This window comes from Heterocephalus glaber, unplaced genomic scaffold, assembly GCF_053883595.1.
Source record: "Heterocephalus glaber isolate CG9 unplaced genomic scaffold, H.glaber_assembly_v1.0 deba00001481, whole genome shotgun sequence".
Lineage (NCBI taxonomy): Eukaryota > Metazoa > Chordata > Mammalia > Rodentia > Bathyergidae > Heterocephalus > Heterocephalus glaber.
This window is the reverse complement of record NW_028258317.1, coordinates 30,541,177-30,562,794: the sequence shown is the minus strand read 5'-3', so window position 1 is coordinate 30,562,794 and position 21,618 is coordinate 30,541,177. Positions and strand designations below refer to the sequence as shown.

At 42.3% G+C, this 21,618-nt stretch overlaps 1 protein-coding gene across 1 annotated transcript in view; it reads left to right on the top strand.

Moving 5' to 3' along the window:
• Positions 1–500: 500 nt before the first annotated feature.
• Mtap (methylthioadenosine phosphorylase) overlaps positions 501–21,618 on the top strand; it is a 48,739-nt gene continuing 27,621 nt past the window's right edge. The window contains exons 1-4 of the mRNA XM_004838350.4: positions 501–657; positions 11,895–11,981; positions 13,168–13,226; positions 17,075–17,242. Of these exons, the coding sequence (XP_004838407.1) occupies positions 628–657; positions 11,895–11,981; positions 13,168–13,226; positions 17,075–17,242 (344 nt within the window). The 5' untranslated portion in view covers positions 501–627. The remainder of the gene's footprint in view (positions 658–11,894; positions 11,982–13,167; positions 13,227–17,074; positions 17,243–21,618) is intronic.

Sequence of the window (21,618 nt, the reverse complement as noted above, 5' to 3'; positions counted from 1 at the left end):
CCTGAGTCACATTAACCCCATCTCTGTCTGCTTCATCTCCAAGGAACTACGGGGAATCAGCAAAAGCCCAGGTTGGTTTATCTTAAGAGCAAGCCACGTCCCCGCCGGACCCTACCCTCTGGGGCTGGCAGAGAGAGGGAACCTCAGTGAACCTCCAGCCTCCCGAGAGAACCTCTGGAGCACAGCCCCAACGATTTGAGGCTGAGGCGACGCAGACACCTAATACTGAGCCAAGCAGGGGAGTACGGCTCTGCCTTAAAGGTTTGCTTTTTGTGTGTATGTAAGTTAAGTAAGCTAATGAGAGCGCAGAGCAGAGTCTGGAACAATAGAAGCACTCCATACACGGTGTCCATTATTACCTCTATCACGAGCCCGTTATAATGGAAAATGAAAAGAACCCGGGAGAACCGGAAAGGTCCACAAAGAGGGCGGGACACGGGAACCTCGATTTGAGGAGGGGGGAGGCGAGGAGAGCCCACAGGAGCAGCCAATCCAGCTGTCCCGGGGAGGAAGAGGAGGAGCCATTGCCCGGCTGGGACTCTCGCCGCTCCCCACCACGCTGCACAGCGATCCAGTCTCCGCTGCCGGGCCCCACGCGTCGCCCGCCAGCCGCCTTCCCGCGCAGACATGGCCTCGGCCGCCGCCGCGCCAGTGAAGGTGAGATATGCGGTCCCGGCGACCACAGTCCGCTCTGCCCAGCGCCCGCCTGCCGCCTCCCCAGGGTATCGCGCCTCGGGCTGTGCGCCTTGCCTTGGCGCCCGGGGCTCGGCGGGAAGGGGCTGGAGCGCGACACTCGGAACCCAGGACCCTGACCCCCGCCCACCTGTAGCCTTAGCTGCGCCGGCCCCCCTCAGGCGCGGCAGTCCCTGGGAGATGGGCAGTCGGTGGGCTGGGGTGTGCCCGCGCTGCCACCCTTCCCGAGCCCCGCTCCTCGGGGTGGTGCGCCTGGCTGGAGCTAGCGGGTGTCCCGGTCGGCCCGGTGCCTGCAGCTCCTAGGACCGTCTCTTCTTACCTTATGGGACGCGCGCTTCCGCTCTCTTGGCTCTGCCCTCTGTCTGCGGCCCACGTGGGAGAGTACGTTGTTGCTCTTTTGCAAGCTTCCGGCTTCCCCCCCCCCCCTTCCAAACTTAGATTTCTCCTTCCTGAAGTTTTGCCCTGCAGCGCAGTGCTCTGAGATTTTGTTTTAATAGGTAAAAAGAGTACAGGCGTCTTTTCCTTAGAACCTCTCCCGTTTTAGAGGCGTCTGACTTGAAACAGCCTTGTTTGCAACTTGAAAGTTAAAACTCAGTTTTCCTGTACCCTGAGTGCTCAGAGGTCTCGGCTCAAGGCCTCATTGTGGTGTGGAAGCTCTGGAAAGAGGAAGCGAGAGTTTTGAACATTGCAGCCAGCTTCCCAGGGGCCTTTAAACACTTCTCTATCTTGGAGGAGAGAAGAATTACAGTACAGTGCGTAAGGGAAAATGATGATAAAATTTAAGGCTCTTATTGGCCAAGAATACGGTTTTTTTGGTTCGCTTGTAGAAATTTCTGGCCGATGCAACAGAAGAAGGTCCGCTATCTTCTCAGCTCTCCCTGGAGCAGGCAAATCACCATGATCGGTGTGTAAGCAGCCAGGGCTACTACAGTACAGTATTAGGCCCTTGAAGCCTCATGAGCCCCTTATGGTGAGAGCAAAGGGTGAGTGTGTTGCAGTCAGGCTTAAAAGTGAAACTTCTTTTGCCATTTTGAAAGTAATTATTTATAAAAGGCCCCTCCCATAGCAGTCAGGAGAAGAAGGCAGAAGCAGTTTTCTTTTTTTGTTGTTTTTTGTTTTTGTAGTACTAGGGATTGAATCGAGGGGCTTTGCACTGAGCTACATCCTTAGCAGTCCACCTTTTTTGAAAATTTGAGGCGAGGTCTCACTAAAATGTCCAATCTGTGATCCGCCTGCCTCATTGTCTGGGATTACAGTCACGCCACCATTCCTGGCTTTAAAGGGGAAGTTTCCTTTAGGTGCCTGTCTATGAAGTGGGGATTTTACTGGAGATTGCTGGGAGGAGAATTGCGTTGTCTGTCTTGCATGTGATTGAAGCTTATTGAATGATAGTGCTTTTAAGTATGGAAGCTAAAGTTAAACTATCTTTGCTTAAACAGTCAAATTATAGTGTTAGATTTTATTAAGCCCTAGCTTTTCACCTTTCCCTTACAAGAATACATTTAAAGGGCCATTAAAAACAGGGATGTTGCCTAAAACAGTCTCACTTTAAAATCTAGTTAGCATTCGGCCTGGTACACATCTTCCTTGTAATATTAATGCATTGCATTTAAGTGCAAAATGGGCACTGATTTAAGTCCTGATGTAAATATTGAATGATATATATTTTTGGTCATGGCAGCTGCTGGATATGAAATTAAGAGATAGACAGGGTCTCCTGATTTCTGTCTTTGAGGTCAGAACAGGCAACAACTTTGTTGATGAGAATTTGTGATGGCAAAACCATATCCCCCAGACTACAAGGCAGCATCCCCTGCAGTCCCAGTGTCCACAGCAAAATAGACTGATTAAAAACCATATCCTATTCCTAGGTCTTAGAGTAGTAGAGCTGGACCACATGACAACATAAACCACTTTTTTGCAGATGTAATGCTGAGATCCTGAAAGATTAGCTAAAGTGTCCAGAATTAACACAGCAGAGCCCAGAAAATATCAGAATTGGGTCTAGAGCCTGGCATTCTGATGTGGTCTGTATGTGCTGCTTAATTGCATTAGTAAGCAGGTCTTCCAACCTTAAGGCAAGGGGAGTGCAGAGGGTGAGCCCAAAGCCACCCTCCTCCTGGAGCCCACTGGACTGGACACTCCAGGTGTGCTTCTGACTCCCATTTATGTTCATTGGCACGTCGAATGTAACGTGACCCACCATCACCATTTCATTGGTCATTTTAGAAGCCACACTTCGGGGTGGGGCCACTGCAGTTCAGCTTTAGGTGGTGAGGGGAGGAAAGAGCTGTGGAACCCAGAGATCCAGCCTCACATGCCAGCACCACCTTCTCCACAGCAGCTCACCTCCCACTCCCACCCTGCACTTCGTCAGCTTTGAGGCAGTGCTAACCACACCTACTTGGAGGGGTTGTTGCATTTAAATGCAGTAACAGGTAGAACACCCAGCCCAGTTGTACTCTTCATCCAGCCCCAGTACCTCCCTTTGTAAAAAACAAATGGTAACAGGGCTGGTGCTTAAATTCAGTCTCCTCATTTTAGGTCATTCAGGTGAAAAACACCATAGAGTTTAGGATTGACAGTGTAGTATGTAGTATGTCATTCAAATTTAGCTGTCCACTGGTAGAATCCTATTCAAATATATTTACTGAATACCTACCAGGCACTGGGGATGCATCTTTGAGTTAAGTAGATCCCTATTTTCTTCAGGATCACTGGTAGGTGTCGTATTATGTAACTCATCTATAAAGTTGAGGATTTACTGTAGACTTTGCTTGGAGGATGGAGGTGGGGACCAACCAGTATGAGAGTGCAACAGTCATGAGGGCAAGTGTAATGGTTAAGCTTAATTTGCAACTTGACTAGATTTAAAAGACTGCTGGAAAGGTGGTTGGGAGGGCACAGTGGCTAATCCACTGATGATCGTAGCTGAAAGTGCTGTTAGGTGGGGCCCGCTTGGAGGTGGGTTGTTAGAGATGTGCCTTTGAAAGGTATATCTTTTCTGCTCTTCCCCTGGGCTCTGCTTCCTGGCTCCTGAGAACTAAGCAGTTCTGCTCATTCACAGCCTTCTGCTATGAATTTTCTGTCTTGAAACCAGCCAACCATGAACTGTGAGCTTAAAAAATCCTCTTGTCCTTTAAGTTAAAAATGCCAGGTATTTTGTCCCAGAAACAGGAAAGGTGAATAATGTAGGAGGTGGTGAAGAAAGTCAGAAAAGGCTTCATGGGAGGTAGATTTTAAACTTTAATGTTCCCTCCCAGAAAAAAAAAAATTTGTATGTTGAGACCTAACCACCAGTGTTATGAATTAGGAAGTGGGGCCTTTGGGGGCAAATTAGGTCATGAGGAATGCAGATAGTGTCCTTATTTTTAAAAAAGACTCCAGAGAGCTGTCTTGTTCCCTTCTACCATGAGATAAAGCACCATCTGTGAACCAAAGAGCAGGCCCTCCCCAGACGCTGATTCTGCTTTAATCTTGGATTTCCTAACCTCAAGACTAAGAAATGTTTCTGTTGTTTGTAGCTATCCACTCTATAGTATTTTGTTACAGCAGTTTGAGCAGATTAAAGATAAGCTAATACCTGAAAAGAGGATAAAAACCATGTGAAGACATAAAGAAAGGTTGGAGTGGAGGTAGCGACAAGCAAGGTCTGAGGAAGAAGTGAGCTCCATACACTAAAATCCTAACTCACAGTGCTGATGTGTGGGGAGAATTGGGTCAGGTCAGTGCAGCTTGGTAGTGATACTGGATCATTGGGGTCATGTCCTGTGGTAGCAAAGAATAAAACTGGGGATGGAGGAGGCAAACTGTAAGCACATTTATTTGAAAGATATAAAAGCAAGTAAGTGAAGCTCCTGCTAGCTGTGAGGGCCCTGCACAGGTTACCCACAAAGGCTTTCCATCTAGGGCTTTTAAGGGCTTTAGAAGGGAGGTTGGGCCCATATGATCTCTACACTATAGGAAACTAAATACTTCTCAGAGTCTAGTATATGCAGTGGTCACACCGGGCCTATGTGCCCTCAAGACAGCAGCCTGCCTGATCATGTACTGGTCATGCTCTAGGGAGGTCCCTGATTGCCACAAACATCTGGCAGGTGTTTTTGTAAGATCCCTGGAAAGAGATGACTCAGCAGACTCCATTTTGGGCTTCCCAACTCCATTTTTGGGCCACTGTCCTTGTTTAATATAATCCTAACTCCTGTCTCAGTAGGGCCTTCAAGTAGATCATGGTAAAGAGTTTGGATTTGATTCTAAATGTTTTGAAAACTATTTTAGGGTTCTGAACAGGGAAGACCATGTGATTTACATTTCCAAGTATTTACTTGACTGCTGTGTACAGAATAGCCTGTATGGGGAAAGAGCTAGATCAGGCTAGAAGCTATGGCATAGTGCCCAAGTCTAGAGTGGTGGCTGTGGAGGCAGTGAAAATTTAGAAAAATGATGGACAAGAGAAGAAAGGATGACTTCTCTTTCTTACCAAGGGGACCCAAAAGATGGTAGTGCTAAGTGAATCATTTCTAAACAGGGGCTAAGGGTCCATCAGTGACTTTGGAGCAAGAAGGATAAAAGTAGGATTCCCTCCTCTGACACATTGCTGTTAAGGGGGTTGCTTGGTACATGAAATGCTGAGGAGCCTCTCTGCTAGAGGCATAGAGTGGATGGCAGGTTGGGGGAGCGGGGAGGAAGCCACCTAGTGTAAGAGTGATTGAGACAGTCTTAGGGTTCACTGCGGTGAGACAGTCCAAATGAGGGGTAAGAACACCTCATGTGGAGTGGCTATGGCCTGTACCCACAGGATTAACACCTCGTATTATCCAGAAGGACCTCAGGGAGACAGTGTGCCCCAGTTTCAGCCATGGGCAGGTGGCATGCTTTTCTATGCAAAAGACCAGACAGGTCTTTGATATCCAGAGGGCATTCAGTGGATACTGGTTTCCCTGGCAATTGCCCAGTTTTTTACTCTGGAAGATGAAAAAATAATTATTGTTAATCCCTATTTGCTAGGACAAGGAGGAGATATGGTCCCATTATAGGTGGGTGGTAGGCTACAAATACAGTGATAGTAAGGGAGGTACCAAGTCATACAGTCTGTTGCGGAGGACAGGCCTTTAAAACTCCCCTTTTGGCTGTCTTGAGAGAGGCCAGCAGAGGCCTTCCAAGTGAAAGTCCTTCATTGTGCTCTGAAACTGGGTGACAACACACAGGCTCCATCTGAAAACCAAATAACCAATGAGCCTTCATATTTTTGCCTAGGAACATGATGGCATTTTGGGTAGGATAATTCCTCTTTTACAGTACTTTGCTGAGCATTGCAGGACCTAGAACGCATCATTAACCCCTTCCCACAAAATGCCAGCAGCACTCCCCCGCCCCAGTCACTGTGACAACCGGAAGTGTCCTGTTTCCAGAGACCCCCACCAGGGTCACTTCACACTTGGTTGTGAAGCCCTTGGTTACATCCCCAAGACAGACGCTGCCTGGTGAGCAGACATGGGGGCAGCCAGGTTTGTGTACTGACCAACCCAGAGAAAGGAAGAAATAACAGAATTTTTTGTTGCTTTGAGGAAGTGTGTTTTTATTTTATTTTACCACAGGTGATCGGGCATACAGAAACAATAAATGATACTAAATGCAATATTTTATTTGGTGCTAATGGATTAAGCAAAAGCTGTGACCCTCATAAGATAAGGAAAATGAAGAAAGAGAAAATCTGTTCCTGCAGTAGACCGTGGACCTTTACCTGGGATTGTAATCATGGGATCTAGATGTGTCTCAGAGGCATGTAAACCTGTGCTTCCCAAAGTATGCAGTGCATCTGCCTCACCTGGCAATTTGTTAGAAATGCAGATTTCTAGGCTCTAACCAGTCTTGCTGAACAGTAAGTCTGGGGATAGGGGCTCAGCAGTCTGGGCTCTCAGAAGCCTCAGGATATTAGACACCCACCAACTTTTTAAAAATTTTTTTGGTACTGGGGATCAAACTCAGGACCTTGTACCTTCAAGGACCTTGTGCCACTGAGCTAAATCCCCAGCCCCAGACGCTCACCAACTTTTGACAGCACTGATCTCAGTTGCTTCAGGAGGGAAGAACACCTGCATTCTAAGTAGCTCTTCAGATGGTTTTACTCAGTGTGTTTGTTGGTTTCCTGAGGCTGCTGTAACAGTTACCTCAAATAGGGCCCCTTCACACAATGCAAATGTATTCTTGTGATTCTGGAGGCCAGAAGTCTAGAATGAGTCAAGGTTATCCTCAGGTGTCAGTAGGGCTGGTTCCTCTTAGAGCAACCAGGGAGAATCCATTGGCTTGCCTTTTCCAGCCTCTGGAGACACTGGCACACCTTGACTCACAGTCCCTTTTCTCTCCATTTCTATCATCATTACCTTCTCCTTCATTGGTACCAGGCATCAGCCCATTGGCCTCCCTTTTATAAGGACCCTTATGATTACATTCAGGGTCTATCCAGATAATGCAAGATAATTTCCCTGGCCTCATGATCCTTAATCTAATCATGTAAAGTAACACGTAGAAGTTCTGGACATCAGAATGTAAGTAAGATCTCTTTTGGGGACTATAATAGTTTGGATTTTAAATGTCCCTCGAAGGCCCATATATTCTTTGGTCACCAGCCTGAAGCACTAGTGGGAGGTGGTGGAGCCTTCAGTAGGTGAGACCTAGCGGAAGGAAGTTAGGTCATTGGAGACATCCCCTTGGAGGGATATTGGGACCTGGCCACTTCATGTCTTCCTTTCTGTTTCCTGGCTGCCATGAAGTGAACAGCTTTGTTCTGCCATGTGTTCCCCACCATGAAGTTCTGCCTTGCCACAGCCTCAAAGCAACAGATAGATCCCAATGACTGGACTGAAACTGAGCCAAAATAAACTTTTCCTTCTTTGTGTTAATTTTCTCAGTTATTTTGTCATAGCAACAGAAAGCTGATGAACAGAGGGGCCATGAGGCAGCCTACTACACTTAGCCCAGATTTTAGAAATTTGTGATTTAAGAATTACCTGAGGCACTTTAAAATAAATTACACCTTTCTTATTAATCAAAATCTGGGATCTGGAAATACATTGAACTTTGAGAACAGTTGGCCATTTCACAAGTGAAGTGATATCCAAAGAGTGTCTACCTATTGGACTAAGTCAAAGCTATGGATGTTCTGATCTCCTGGAGCTGTCTAGACTTCTAAAATATAATGTCACTGTATTAGGTTACTAGGGCTGCTGTAACAAGTAGCCTTGGTAACATGAGCAACAGGAACTTACTACCTCACACTTCTGGTAGCTAGAAGGCCAAGATTAAGGTGTCACTGGGGTTGGTTTCTTCTGTGGTCTTTCTCCTTGGCTTGAACATGGCCATGGTCTCCATATGTCTTCACAAAAATCTTGCTTCTGTATATCTGTGTTCCAGTCTCTTATAAGTTCATTAATTTTGCTGGATTAGAGCTCATCCCAATGACCTCATTTAGCCTTAATTAACTTTTAAAAAACCATGTTGCCAAATGCAATCACATTCAGTACAGGAGGTTAGAACTTCAACATGTGACTCTAGTAAAGAGGGAACAGCTAAGTCCATAGTCATTTCCTACAAAGGAGCCATGGCAGAAAGGTGTTATCTTGTCAGAGATGGAGCCACCAACTGTCCTTTTGGACCATATTCCAGGTTTAGAACAGGCCTCCCGGACTGAGACATTTAGCCACTGTCTCCCCGTAGAGCTGGGCTTCCAGGATTTTTCAAAGTCTTGGGAAATTTCAGAGCCAGGCTGGTCCAATAATGAAGCTTTGTTTACTGCACTTGCCAGATTTGACAGTGGCAACCAGAACTGAGAGCTTGGCTCTAACTCTGGCTCTCTTATATCATCATGAGCCTGAAGTACTCAGAACAGCCCATTTCCCTACCATGAATGAATCTCAGATGTTCTGGGTTATGGTGTTTTGAGAATGCCGTTATAGAGCACTAAGCTCCTTGAGGCAGGGTTTCAAAGTCATGGTTCCTGAGACCAAGGAAGGGTAGGTGAAGTGTCCAAGGACCAGGTACAAGGGAAAGTAGGCACAGCATAGGGGTTAGAATGTGCCCTTTCAGCTTTCAACCTTGCTAGAAGTAACCATTCTGGCCAGGTAAGCCACCATTTGAGTAAGATGCTTTCATAGCCTCAGATGAAGTCAAACATTGATTTCATTTTTTGAGATTAGCCTGGCGGTCTGTCCATGGAGAAGTGTGGGAAGAACCACCAACTGTTAAAGTCTAGCAGTGACCTCAATTGACCAGACTGTCCCCATTTAAAAATTTTAAGTTATATAATGAACTACTGGGTGTGCAGAATCAGTGCAAAAATTTGATTTCAGGTTTTGAAGCCATTTCGTAAGCAGTCTAGAATTTATAGGGACTGAGGACTGGTGCTGGCAAGGTCTTGTCTTTGTTTCCTGAGTCTGAATAAAGTTATCAATGAACAATCCTCTTCTCTGAGAAGGTTCACTCAGATATCCAGACTCTCCTTCAGTGGTTGCTGTCTGACTTGGTCAACAGCTTGATCTTGCTGTTGTTAACACAGAGACAATAAAACTTCTAATAGAGTATGATGTCGTGAAGGACTCCAGGGGATATTAGGAGATAGTATCTCATAATGGTTAAGCAAGAAAGAGCCGGACTCCTGCCCTGGCTTTGCTCTTTATGATTTGCTCTTAGACCAATTTCTTAAATTTTGTGCTTTTCTCTTTCTTCATTTGTAAAATGGGTATTATACCATAGTGCCTGTCTTCTAGGTTGTGCCCATGATGATCAAATGAAATAAGGCTTCTGTAGCACTTCACATGCTAACTGTGGCATGTGATTGCTCATACAGTCACTTTACTGCCAAGGCAAGTACTGAGTTGATTGTTGAATTTAGAGGCTCAACAAGGTGTGGGCAGAATTGGCCTATCAGTGCTTAGGTGCTTCATCATAGCTGTACTCTGCTGTACCGCCAGCAGGTGGCAACATTGACCATATCGTGGCTCTGCTGGCCTCAATTGTGGAAGTCCAGTTCCCTGGTGTGGCAGGACATTTCTCAGTCATTACACTTGCTGCTGTATCCCGTGCATGATGTGGGTTTCCACTAGGACAGCCAGTCGGATGGCTGGGTGGGCTAGCCTGCAGGTGATTCCAAGGCCGGAGCCTCCATCCTGGACTTGCTTTCAGGTCAAGTACCTACCACCTGTTTCTTGCTGAAGGCTGAAACACCGACTACCTAATGCAGGACCCTCGTACAGCCCAGGTGTATAGACTGAAGCTTGGGGCTGCTCTGGTGACAGGACACTGGATTTCAACAGAATACTGCTTAATTGCTGCTTCCATGCCAGGCAAGCTTGTCTAACCTGAGGTGGGTGGTTCCACAAGGAAACTGGATTTGTTTTACATGTACAAGCCTGGGGGTCCAGAATCTGAGAAGCTGTGGCAGAGGAACACAGTGGTCATAAGTAAAAATGCCAGTGTTTTCCTGAGTAGCTGAATCCTTGAAGAGTAAACTGAGAGTCATTTCAGAGTCACCAGTTTATTTCTTGGGCCAGGGTAAGGACATTGGCGGGACAGGCTACAGCCTTGCCATGATCTTCAGAGATAGGTACATGAAATGGAGGATGAAATAGAGAAGCCAAGCCAGAGGAGGAGCTAGGATTACATAAAACAGTGTGATTCTTTAAAAAATTTTTTCGATTGGATTAGGTGATTTAAATGTATTAACTAAGTGAATACTACTGTTGATTTAAAAACTATAATATTGGTTAATCTTCACTTATAGTTTGGTTGACAAAAATATGTAACCTGTGGGCTGAGTGTGGTAGTATAAGTCCGTAGTCTCAACACTCTAGGCAGCTGAGACAGGAAGATCACAATTTCAAGCCCAGCCTGGAATTTAGTGACTTTCCAGGACCCTGTTTCAAAGTAAAAAAATATAAATGGCTGAGGTTGTATCTCAGTGTGAAGGCCCTGGGTTCAGTCCCCTGTGTCACTGAAGGAAAAAAAAGGTAACTTGTGGTTTCAGTAATATATCACAAGGTGGCACCAAAACTAGCTTAGTCACATAAGGAAATATCCTGGTAAACCAGCAGAATTCTTCAGTAAAAGCTCAATTCCCCAGTTTTCTTGATTTGTTGGTTTCTTTCCAGAAAACAAGGACCAAGGAGAGAACGTTTTTCTTATATGTTGATATAAATCAACTTGTGTAAACTGACCTGAAAATTACTTAATTCAGATGTCTAGTTCTTAACTCTGGAATTTTTGCTCAAGAAGCTCCTTTGTTTTATGTAATTGAAATTTTACTCAAGTGACAATAGATTTAAACCTTTTCATTGAAAATCATGCTTAGGTCACTTTTCATGAATTTTCTAGTAAAATGTTATATCTTTAGCCTGTCAATCATTATTTAAATATTTTACCCTTTAGGAAGTCAGTCTAGGGTAATTCTCCTAAAGACTTTAGATACTTAAATTTTAGTTTTAACAGCTTAATTAGTATTTATTTATCTTTGTAATTGTTCTTAATTATGCTTTTTAGCCATCAAGTCAGATTAACTCTTAGAGAATAGAATGAGATTTCTTTACCTTGTCTGTATGCTCACTGAATATATATATATGAATTGTAGACATGAGTGGCAGCTTGGTTTTATAAATATATCTGATGCTAATTTCATGAAGTCTCTTCTGTCTGCATTTTTTTGCAGCTCTGTGAGTCTAGTGGCATAACAGAGAAAATTTCTCATTTTTTAAATACAGTGGTAATGAGACGATATCACCAAATGAGATACCTAAAATTTTATATTCTAGCAGGTTTTTTGAACATTCTTTTCTCCATATTCCAGTTAGCATAGAAAATAAAACTGGTCAGAAAGAACTTTCAATAACCACATTTGCCTACTTTTAAGTTTGATTTTCTAACCTAAAAATATCATTTTGTGCTTATTTATAATTCAGTCAGAAATAAAGGTCCAAAAAGTGTTCTACATTTTGGTTATTTCTAGAATATAGGAGATTTTATTTTTGTTGTTTTTTAATAGAAAGCCTTCAAATATCTGCTTTTTTTAAAGTAATTTTCAGATTTTTTTAAGTAGCGCTTAACAAGAATGGAGGAGAGTTTATAAATATAAGTGACTTTGGTTGAAATAATTACAGTGTTTTGTTTCTAATGAAAAGTGACCCATGTGATGATCTTATTTTCTCCCTTAGATTGGAATAATTGGTGGAACAGGCCTGGATGATCCAGAGATTTTAGAAGGAAGAAGTGAAAAATATGTGGATACTCCTTTTGGCAAGGTTAGTATCCAATTAGTGGAGACATGTTAGCTTTTCTCTCTTTTTTTCATTGACTTGATTTTTAGGTTAAAAAAAACTGCTTTTGCTTTGGAAGCCTGGGGCTGTTTGCTGAGGCAGAAGGGACCTGGGGCTGCCACTGAGCCCCCTCAGCAGAAGAGGTATCCATAAGGATCCACTGGCCCGCACTGTTTTGACTGCCTGGGTTTTGAATATGCCTATGTAACTTCTCAGTTTATGTTGCTAGAAACCAGACACTCATTTCAGACCTAGCAAACTGTACTTTTCAAATTTGCATTCAAATCAGCTTCTTCTTTGGGGCCTGTAGGTTCCACGGTGACTGAGGGGGCAGGCTGATGACTAATAGGATGTAATAATACAAAGTGGCATCTTCTGAGTAAGTCTGGCCCAGACGAGGTTTGTCTTGAGGATCCAGAACACAGTTGGTATTAATATAACTGTAAATAAAACTCTCCTCCTTGTCCAAGACAGGTGGCCTATCCTCCAAGCCCAGGTGTCACTGGCCAAGGCCAGTCCCACATGGCCACTTGCAAATATTGTAGATACTCTGATCTGCCTAGGAAGGTGTCTGTATCTGGCCATCCCAACCACACCCTCTTTTCCAACTCAGTTCTTAGATGAACATCCTGTCTCCCTAGTCTATCTTGGCCCACTGCTTAGCCTCAGGCTTTTGTAGTCCCCATGGTCCTCAGGGCCTCTCCCTGCATTACCTCAGATTGTCTGTTGGCTAACTTAGGTCTGGTTAAACAAGCAGACAGCTTCATTGCAGAGTCCTTTGTGCCACGACAGTGTTCTCCTAAATTTTCTGCCTTTTGCTGTCATGAACCTGCCAAATACCCCGATAAGTGTGAACGTGATTAGTGACTTATCAGAATCATCCCCTGGGATATTTGGTACAAATAGAGCTCCTGAGATGGTACCAACACAGCCCCCGCCCCCACCTCTGACAAACTACAGAGTTGCTAAGTGTGGGCCAGCAGAGAATTCAGTGAATATTTATTGATGGTTATACTGATTGATCAAATCTATACTCTTTTCTAAGGGTATCTTCACATTCCATGTTTCCATGAGTCTATTATGTTTTAACAGTTCAAATGGTAGCTTTTTAATTGTTTATGTACATGTTTTAAAATCACTTTGAGTTATAACCAGCTTTCATTGCCTGCAGCCCTCTGATGCCTTAATTTTGGGGAAGATAAAAAATGTTGATTGCGTCCTCCTTGCAAGGTAAGGTATTTCAAACTTTTTGAAGATGGCTACTAAAGGAGAATTTAAATTTAACTTAAATTCTAGAAAAAGAAATGATCCAGGTGTAAATTTTCATGTGTCATGGACTTAGAACATCTTAGTCGCCTTTATTTACCATGTGTGGCTTTGGGGTAAGGTAGACTTACTTAGGAGATCAATGATCTCTTTACTTTCCACCACCCCCTGAGAGTGGGAAGGCAGCTCAGTTAACTAAAATTGAAGCTCTGCAAGAAGAAATGATTTCCTTTGCTTATTTTTTCTTGTAATTATCAAGACAAAGAAAAACCAGTACTTCCTCCCTTACCCCTTGTGTAGTAATAGTTGTATGTTTGTAGGGAGCAGGCTTAAGGACCCTGAACTAGGTTACTTATAGTGTTAACACCCTTGTCTTCTCTATAAGGCTAGTGCTGGCCCCTGTTGTGGAGGAGGTGACATCATTTTTATCACATAGCTAAGAAATTAGTCAATTGTTTTCTACTGCCGTGTTGCATAGTACCACAAATTTAGCTGCTTAAAATAGCAGATAGTAACTCCTGGGACAGGAATCTGGTGCAGTTTGCGAGGTCATCTGCTTGGGTCTCTTAGGTCACACAATGTTTTCAAGGCCTGGTTCTCATCTGGAGCTCCAGGTGTTTGTTCAAACTCCTGGAGTTGTTAACTAAATTCAGTCTCTCAGAGTTATAGGACTGAAGCCTCCAATTGTGAGAGGCCATATGGCCTGGCTGCAGTACCTCACGCCATCACAGCTGTTGCAAAGCCAGGAGGGCCTCTAGGGCCTGCCATCGAGGTAGCACCTGGTCAATGGAGCAACTTCCAACAGCTTAGCTGTGTTCTAATGGGTGGAAATGAATCCTGGGCCCACCACACTCTGTACAGGGATTGGAAAGGGGGCCTCACAAAGGTCTGTCTGACATTTTTGAATTAGAGGTAGTTTTTTGGAATCCAACAAAACTAAATTTTAGTTTTAGTTGATCACTCAGAGTAGATTCAAGACAACCTCTTTTATTGGTCCATGGTCACTGCTAAGAGAACTGCTAAATTTTTCTAAGCTATAGGAGGAAGCATAGTAGTGTGATTTAATGGTGGGGGTTTCATACTTCCAAACTGGACTGTGTAGTAGTACTACTGTAAAATGTTTGAACCTCCAGTGCACTGGGTTCTGCACTGCTTTTGATTTTTTAATTTATTTTGAAAATCTAATCAGAGTTTTGGAGACTAGCTTCAGAAAAATTCATATATACTTTCTGACTATAAATGGTCCCCCACCTTCTGATAGATCACCCATGAACCCAGGAGAGAAACCCCACATTCTATGTGCATCTGCAATTACTTTGATGCTCCAAAAACTTCTGTGGTTGGTGATGATAACAAGGGATACTTAGTAACAAACTCTATAACAGATATTTCATTTTCTGCTTTGTAGATTTAAAAAACTAGGCTAAGAGAGCTGAGTGATTTTGGTAGTTACAGGACTAGTAAATGGTACAGATTTGACTACCAATTTCTCTTGAAAACTCAGACTTTTTTTTTCAATGTTTGGATGTATTTCTAGATTTCTAAATATGCAAGTGAGAATATGAACAATGTATATGGATATTCAAATATATATGCATACTTACAATACATTTTTAGTGTTACCACCAAAAATAAAATATATAAGGCAAAACAAAAGCAAAGGCCCAACTTTTAATCACCTTTGAACAGAGCAAGGTTTTGTGTGCTGTTACTTGCTTAAGAGCATACTTCTAAATTATCACAGCTAATAGGAAACTTGGCTCTTGACAGTACCTTTCTGTGGCAGAACATTACATGTGTTTAGTTTTTAAGCAGCCTGGAATAGTTTTAGGCCTCTTTATAAAATACTGCTTATAAGTATGTCGTGTAACACATGTGAATTTTTAAAAAATAATTTCAGAAATTGAGTTCTTTTAACTAGCTGTTTCCTGGAGGTCCTTTGGGTGGTTTTTGCAGGTGTGTGTGTGTGTCTGTCTGTCTGTCTGTCTGTCTGTCTTGGCGTGTGTGTGCACACACTTGTGTCTTACAAGTACTCTAAGAATTTTAGCCATGCACATTTGTTTGTCCAACAAATTGAAGTGCTTATGTGGCAGGTGTCCCCTTGTAGGTACCAGTGAGGAACACAGACATTGTCCTCAGAGCTAATTCTGGCTGGAAAGGTGGATGCTAAAAGAAAACACATAGTTTGAGATACTAAGAGGCTCTAAAAGGAAAAAATAAGTTCAGGGGATGGTAATATGATGTAGAAGCAGTAGTCATAGGCAGTACCTCTTGGAGAGGAGATCAGAGGCCTGAGCAGGAACAAACAAGGATGAGCAACAAGGCTAATGAGTCCTGAGTTAGGAAGGATAAAGGTATGACTTGAGGTTGCACTAGTGTGCCAAGGCCCAGATGAGGTTGGGTCTCTGGTGTGATGTTGGGTTTTTAAGTCTGGTAGGAAATCACTGGTGGTTAAACTGATTTGCTGGAACTACTATTACAGTATCACACACTGGCTGGCTTCCTGAACAGAAATTTATTTACTCACAGTTCTGGAGGCTAGAACTCTTCAACCAAGGTGTTTGGCAGAGTTGATTCCTTCTGAGGATGGGGGGAGTCTGTTCCAGGGCTCCCTCCTTGGCTTATAGATGGTTTTCTTTTCTCTGTCTCCACACCCCCTAACCTCTGTAGCATCTGTCTAAATTCCCCCTTTGCTTGAAGACACTAGTGTTAGGATATTAGAGCCCACACTATTGACCTCATTTTAACTTAATTACCTCTGTAGAGATCCTCTGCAAATTTTGAAGTCACATTTCGAAGTAGGGATGTTGGTTGAGTCTTTAACATAGGAATTTTGGTAGGACACAGTTGAGACCTCAATTGTGGTCATGAGTAAGGTGATCGATTCTTGGACAAAAGGAATGTTAATGTCATTCCTAAATGACTAGGAGCTCTCATATTTTAAAAGTTTTCATTAGCTTATTTGAGTAACCAGGCAGAAAGGGATGGAGAGTGTCAGTGGGAACACATGTCTGTGTATTTTATTTCATGGCACATGTCACACCAGATACCTCATCAGGAGGCTGTTTGTGTCCGCAAGATAGACACAGTACATCTTCCCAGAATGTGAATTCTAGGTAAGTTACCGAACACTTGGTAGGAGAATAAGTATATAAAATATAAAGCTGGCCTGCTTTTAAGATGAAATGGTTTGTGCTTATTGTAGACTGGTTATTGCCTGAATTCTCATTGTTCTATGCCAGTAGAAGTACCATAGTGGAAAAAGCTGGAAAACATCACTAAATTAGTTTTTTGTTTTTTGTTTTTTTCCTTAAATTCTTTTTTGGTACATTTTAGGTAAACAATACATTTACATTTATCATTGGGTGCTCGTACCTGTACATGATGTATCTTGGTTCTTATTTGTTCCCCATTAACCTGTAGGCCTTTCACCCCCTCCACCCTTCCCTATTTACATAGACTTTGTTTCCATTTTTTTTCTTTTCTCATAATTTTTCCTTTCCCTCCTTTGCTTCCCCCTTCCCCTCCCACCACCCCTACCCCTTTGGACCTCTTCTTCCTATTTCAAGTTATCAGTTATTCACTTTAACCATTTTAATTCTTATTTACACTTTCAGTTTCTCACACTAGAGAAACTTCAGTATTTACACATGTGTGTTCTATTTATTTCACTTATGAGTATGGCCTCAATATGCATCCATTTAGCTATAAATGTCTATAGCTTCTCATTCTTTATGGCTGAGTAAATTAGTTTTCTAACTGTATTAAAATGCCTTGGTCATTCATCTGCCATGTAATTCTCCTTCCCCTAGACATGGGAGGCAGCACACCATCATGCCTTCAAAAGTAAACTACCAGGCAAACATCTGGGCTTTGAAGGAAGAGGGCTGTACACACATCATAGTGACCACTGCCTGTGGCTCCTTGAGGGAAGAGATTCAGCCTGGTGACATCGTCATTATCGATCAGTTCATTGACAGGTGAGTAGTCATGTAAAATGCTTTAGGTTTTTACAGCTGATCATCTAAGCATGGATGGATGATATATTGAGAACCACAGGTTTCCCTGCAGGCAGGAAGGGCACAGACCTTTATTTTTTCTCATTTTGTTTAATAATAATTGTATAGGTTGATGGAGTACAATTTGATGTTGTTATATATATACATTGTACAATGATTAAAGTGATTAATCAACTAATTAACATCATCTCACTTATCGATTTTGGTGGTGAGAACATTTATTTTCTTAGCAATTTTGAAATATATACTATATTGTTATTAATTATAATCATACTGCACAGTAAATCTCAAAAACTTTAACCAACATCTCTCCAACCTCTGGTAAGCACTATTTTACATTCTACTCCTATGAGTTTGACATTTTTAGATTCCAAACATGTGTTTCTGGCTTATTTCACTTAATATACTCCCAAGTTCATTTGTTTCATCACATATTACAGTTTTTTGTGTCTAACATGTTCACAATGTGTTTGCAGTTCATATATCTCACTGCTGGGCATCTTGAACTACTGGTGGTACATGCATGACTGTCCCATGCATGACTGCACCACTTCTACCACCAGAGATACAAGCCACCTGATGGGATAGTCGTGCATGTACCACCAGTGGTTCAAGTCAGTGGAAATGGTGTTAATAGTATTCCTTTGTGTATTTGTGTCACGTTTTCTTTATCCAGTCATCTGTTGAGGGACACATAGATGATTGCACATCTTGGCTATTGTGAGTAATGCTGCTATAAATATTGGCATATTGTGTCTCTTCAGCATACTGATTTCATTTTCTTTGGATGTACACCCAGAAGTACGGTTCCTGGATCATATGGTAGTTTATATTTTTAGTTTTTGAGGAACATCTGTATAGTTTTCCATAATTACTGTACTGATTTCCATTCCCACCTTTTCTCCATATCCTTGCCAATATGTATATTTTGTCTTTTTGATAATTGCCATCCTAAAAGGTGTGAGATGATATCTCAATTTTAATTTCCATTTCCTTGATGATTAGTGATGGTGAACATTTTCTTACATGCCTATTGACCAGTTGTATATGTTCTTTTGAGGAATATCTATCAAGGGTCTTTGCCCATTTTTTAATCAGGTTGTTTTCTTGCTCTTGAGGTGTGTATGATATATTATAATACCCTTATATATTTTGAGTATTAGCTCATTATGAGATATGTGGCTTGTAGATACTTTTCCTCCAGTTTGTATGCTGTCTTTTCACAGTATGAGATTTTCAAACATACACAATTTTGTAAAGACCATAAATTAATATTTCTGTAGATATCTAGGCAGTGTTCTCCTTTTCCCTTTTGTCTCATGAAAAAATATTTGTTTTTTAAAGACACAGAGATGGTCTACAGATACATATGATAAGCCTTGTGGTCTGGTGGTCTCCTTTTTTCCTTTTTGTCCCATAGCATCTTCCCATATTCTGGATTTTACTGATGGCATCGTGAAGTGCTAGTTAGTGTCTTCCCCTGTCCTTTGTGTTGGCTATAAACTGGAAGCATTCTTAACTACTTCCTGATGGGATGAAATAATTAGGTTGAGTTATATAAAAATGCCTATTGTGTGGACATAATTGAATATCAGCAGTCTCAAGTGGTTCAGCCTAATAATGGAAGTAGTCTAAAATCAGTATATGCCACCCACCCTGCCTTTTTGCTTATCTGTTTGTTCCTGACACTGTATATTTATTATCTATCTTTCCTTCTGTAATATGTCATGTGAAGGCAAAGACCCTATCTGTTATATTTATAATTTCTCCCCAACACCCAAAAGAGTCCAAATCCATAGCTGCACAGAATTTTTGGAATGTTTGAAGGGAGGGTGTATTGGTTAGAGTTCTCTAGAGGATCAGTCAATAAGAAAAGGAAGAAATATATATATATATATATATATATAAAATTATGAAAAGGGATTATGAGATAGGCTTACAAGAGCGTCCACAGTGTCTGCATGCTGGAGAGCCAGAGGATCCACTAGCTACTCAGTTCAAGAATCTGTAATCTGCCGAATAAGAGTCATCAGTGATGCAGTGCCAATCTGAGACTGAAGATCTAGAAGCTCCCTAGAGAGTCACCAGTGTGAGTCCACGTTGAAAGGTTGAAGAAACTGGAGTATCTGCACGCAGTGGCAATAGCAGAAGACACACCTGCTCAAGAAACATGGAGCTTTTCAAATGCAGGTCAGTTCCCCCCCTTTCATTCTATGCAGGCTGTCAGCCTATTGGATGGTGCCACTCACAATCACAGTGGGTCTTCACCCTTCAGTTTGCAGCCCTATGTGCCAGTCATTCTAGAAACACCTACAGGCACCCGCAGAGGTGTGCTGTACTAATCTACCAAGTGTCCAGTCAAGTTCACAATCACAGTTACTGATCACAGAGGACTAGGCTAGAATTTGTGTTTAGGCAATATTTTGATCAAAATCTCTAAGGCCATCTAAGTCTAAATGTTTGGAAATAATGACTCGAGAAGGATTGTGATATGATTGCTTAATAAAGCAGGATATAAAACTCTGTAGTATTATAGATGATACTAAACACAAAAGGCTGAATTTGGCACTGAGCCTGGGAAAAATTTGTTACTTGGGTGATGTAACTGTATACTGTTAGATCTTCCAGATCCTTGTCACACGTAGTATTTCATAGAGTGACGCTTTTAAGACAGTTGGTGGGCCAGAAATACAGAATCTAGGAAGAGAACAAGTGTTAACCATCAGCTCAGTTTCATTCTGTCTTGGTACTTAACTATATAACCTTAAGATTTCCTGAGATGGGGGGGTGTGGGGTGTAGTGTGTCTTGTTGGTTTTGGGTTTGAGTTGTTTTTTAGGGAGGTGGAGGATTTTTTGTTTGTGTATTTGTTTTTGGTTTTATTTTTATTACTCTTATTTTGAAACAGGGTCTTACTATGTTGTCCAGGGTAGCTTGAAACTCACTATATAGTTTAGGTTGGCCTTCAACTTGGAATCCTCCTGCCTCAGCCTCCTGATTACTGGAATTACAGATATGCACCACCATGCCTAGCTCTGGTATATATTCTTATTTTATGAGCCTTGTGGAAAACCTGCCTTATTAATGCCTCCGTGGAAGTTCAAAGTCTCTATCAAGAGCCTTTGGTGGAATCTAGCATGTTAACTCCTCAGTAACTGAGTGTCATTGAGAGTGGGCAGGTTGGCTGGAGGGGTCCAGTTGTTGATACCAGGGAATATAATTTACCATGGAATCTCACTTTTATATTGATTGTATATTACAGTCATAAAAAGTCTAGATACTTTAGGTTAGCTAAAATTTTAAAGCTACTTTTACCTGTTTTTGTTTTACTTTTTTAATGTGGCCAATGGAAATTCCACAATATTTGGTTCACATCCTACTACTGTTGCCAGCATCTTCTAAGAGATAGTGCCCTGGTTAAATGTATTTGTGTTGAATCAGATACCTGATCCCTTTGTTTGCGCTTTCACCATATGGGAAGCATGAGCTTGAGGCTGTGCTGTCCTCAGCCTGAGGTTCCCAGAGTCTTGCCTACAGCCTCATCTTGCGTGACAGAACTGTGATATTCTATGCAGCCCCTCAGTGTAGACCTGTGGGTTGGGGCAAAGGAGCACTTGGTCAGGAGTTTTCATCTTGGCTGTTTACTTTGGGTGGATCATTCACCTGCTTAGGTATCAGTCCCTCCCCCAAAATGAAGGGTTGGACTCTACCATCTCTCAGGACCCTGTGCCTTGTGCTGCCCAAGGTCTGATCTACAAACACACATCGGCCTATGCCATAACCTGCCCAACACATTATCTCAGAAAATCCATTCCATCCTAAAGTATCTTAAAAGGATGAGAGATTGTTTTAATCTAAAAAATCATAATCATTCTATCATAAGTTTGTAACAGCAGAGTTAGAATGGAGTAGTAAGACTGGATTTTATAAATGGTATAACTAAAGCACACCACTTTCTCTTCTCTCAGTGCCAGCACTGGGGGAACCATGCTATGCATGCCTTAGAGATCATTAGGATTTAAAAGTGACAGGTGGCTCCAGTTTTGAAGTTCTTTAAGAAACATTAGATTTGCACTCTCATGACGATATGTACTCATGGAGTAGTGTGACAAGGCTGGAAGCTCTTATAAGAAAGTAGAGTCATTCTTTTCTGAAAATTGTCTCTTTTGCTCCATTCCAGCCAGTCAAAAGTGAGCTGTGTGGGCATGAGCAAAGGAAGGAAAACAGGGCATCACAGTGGGGTGGGGTGGGGGCAGTGGGTCCAAGTATGTTTGGGCACACGCAGCCAGTCCTTGGGCTTTTCTCAGGCATCAGGGAAATGCCTTAGGTATTTAAAGGG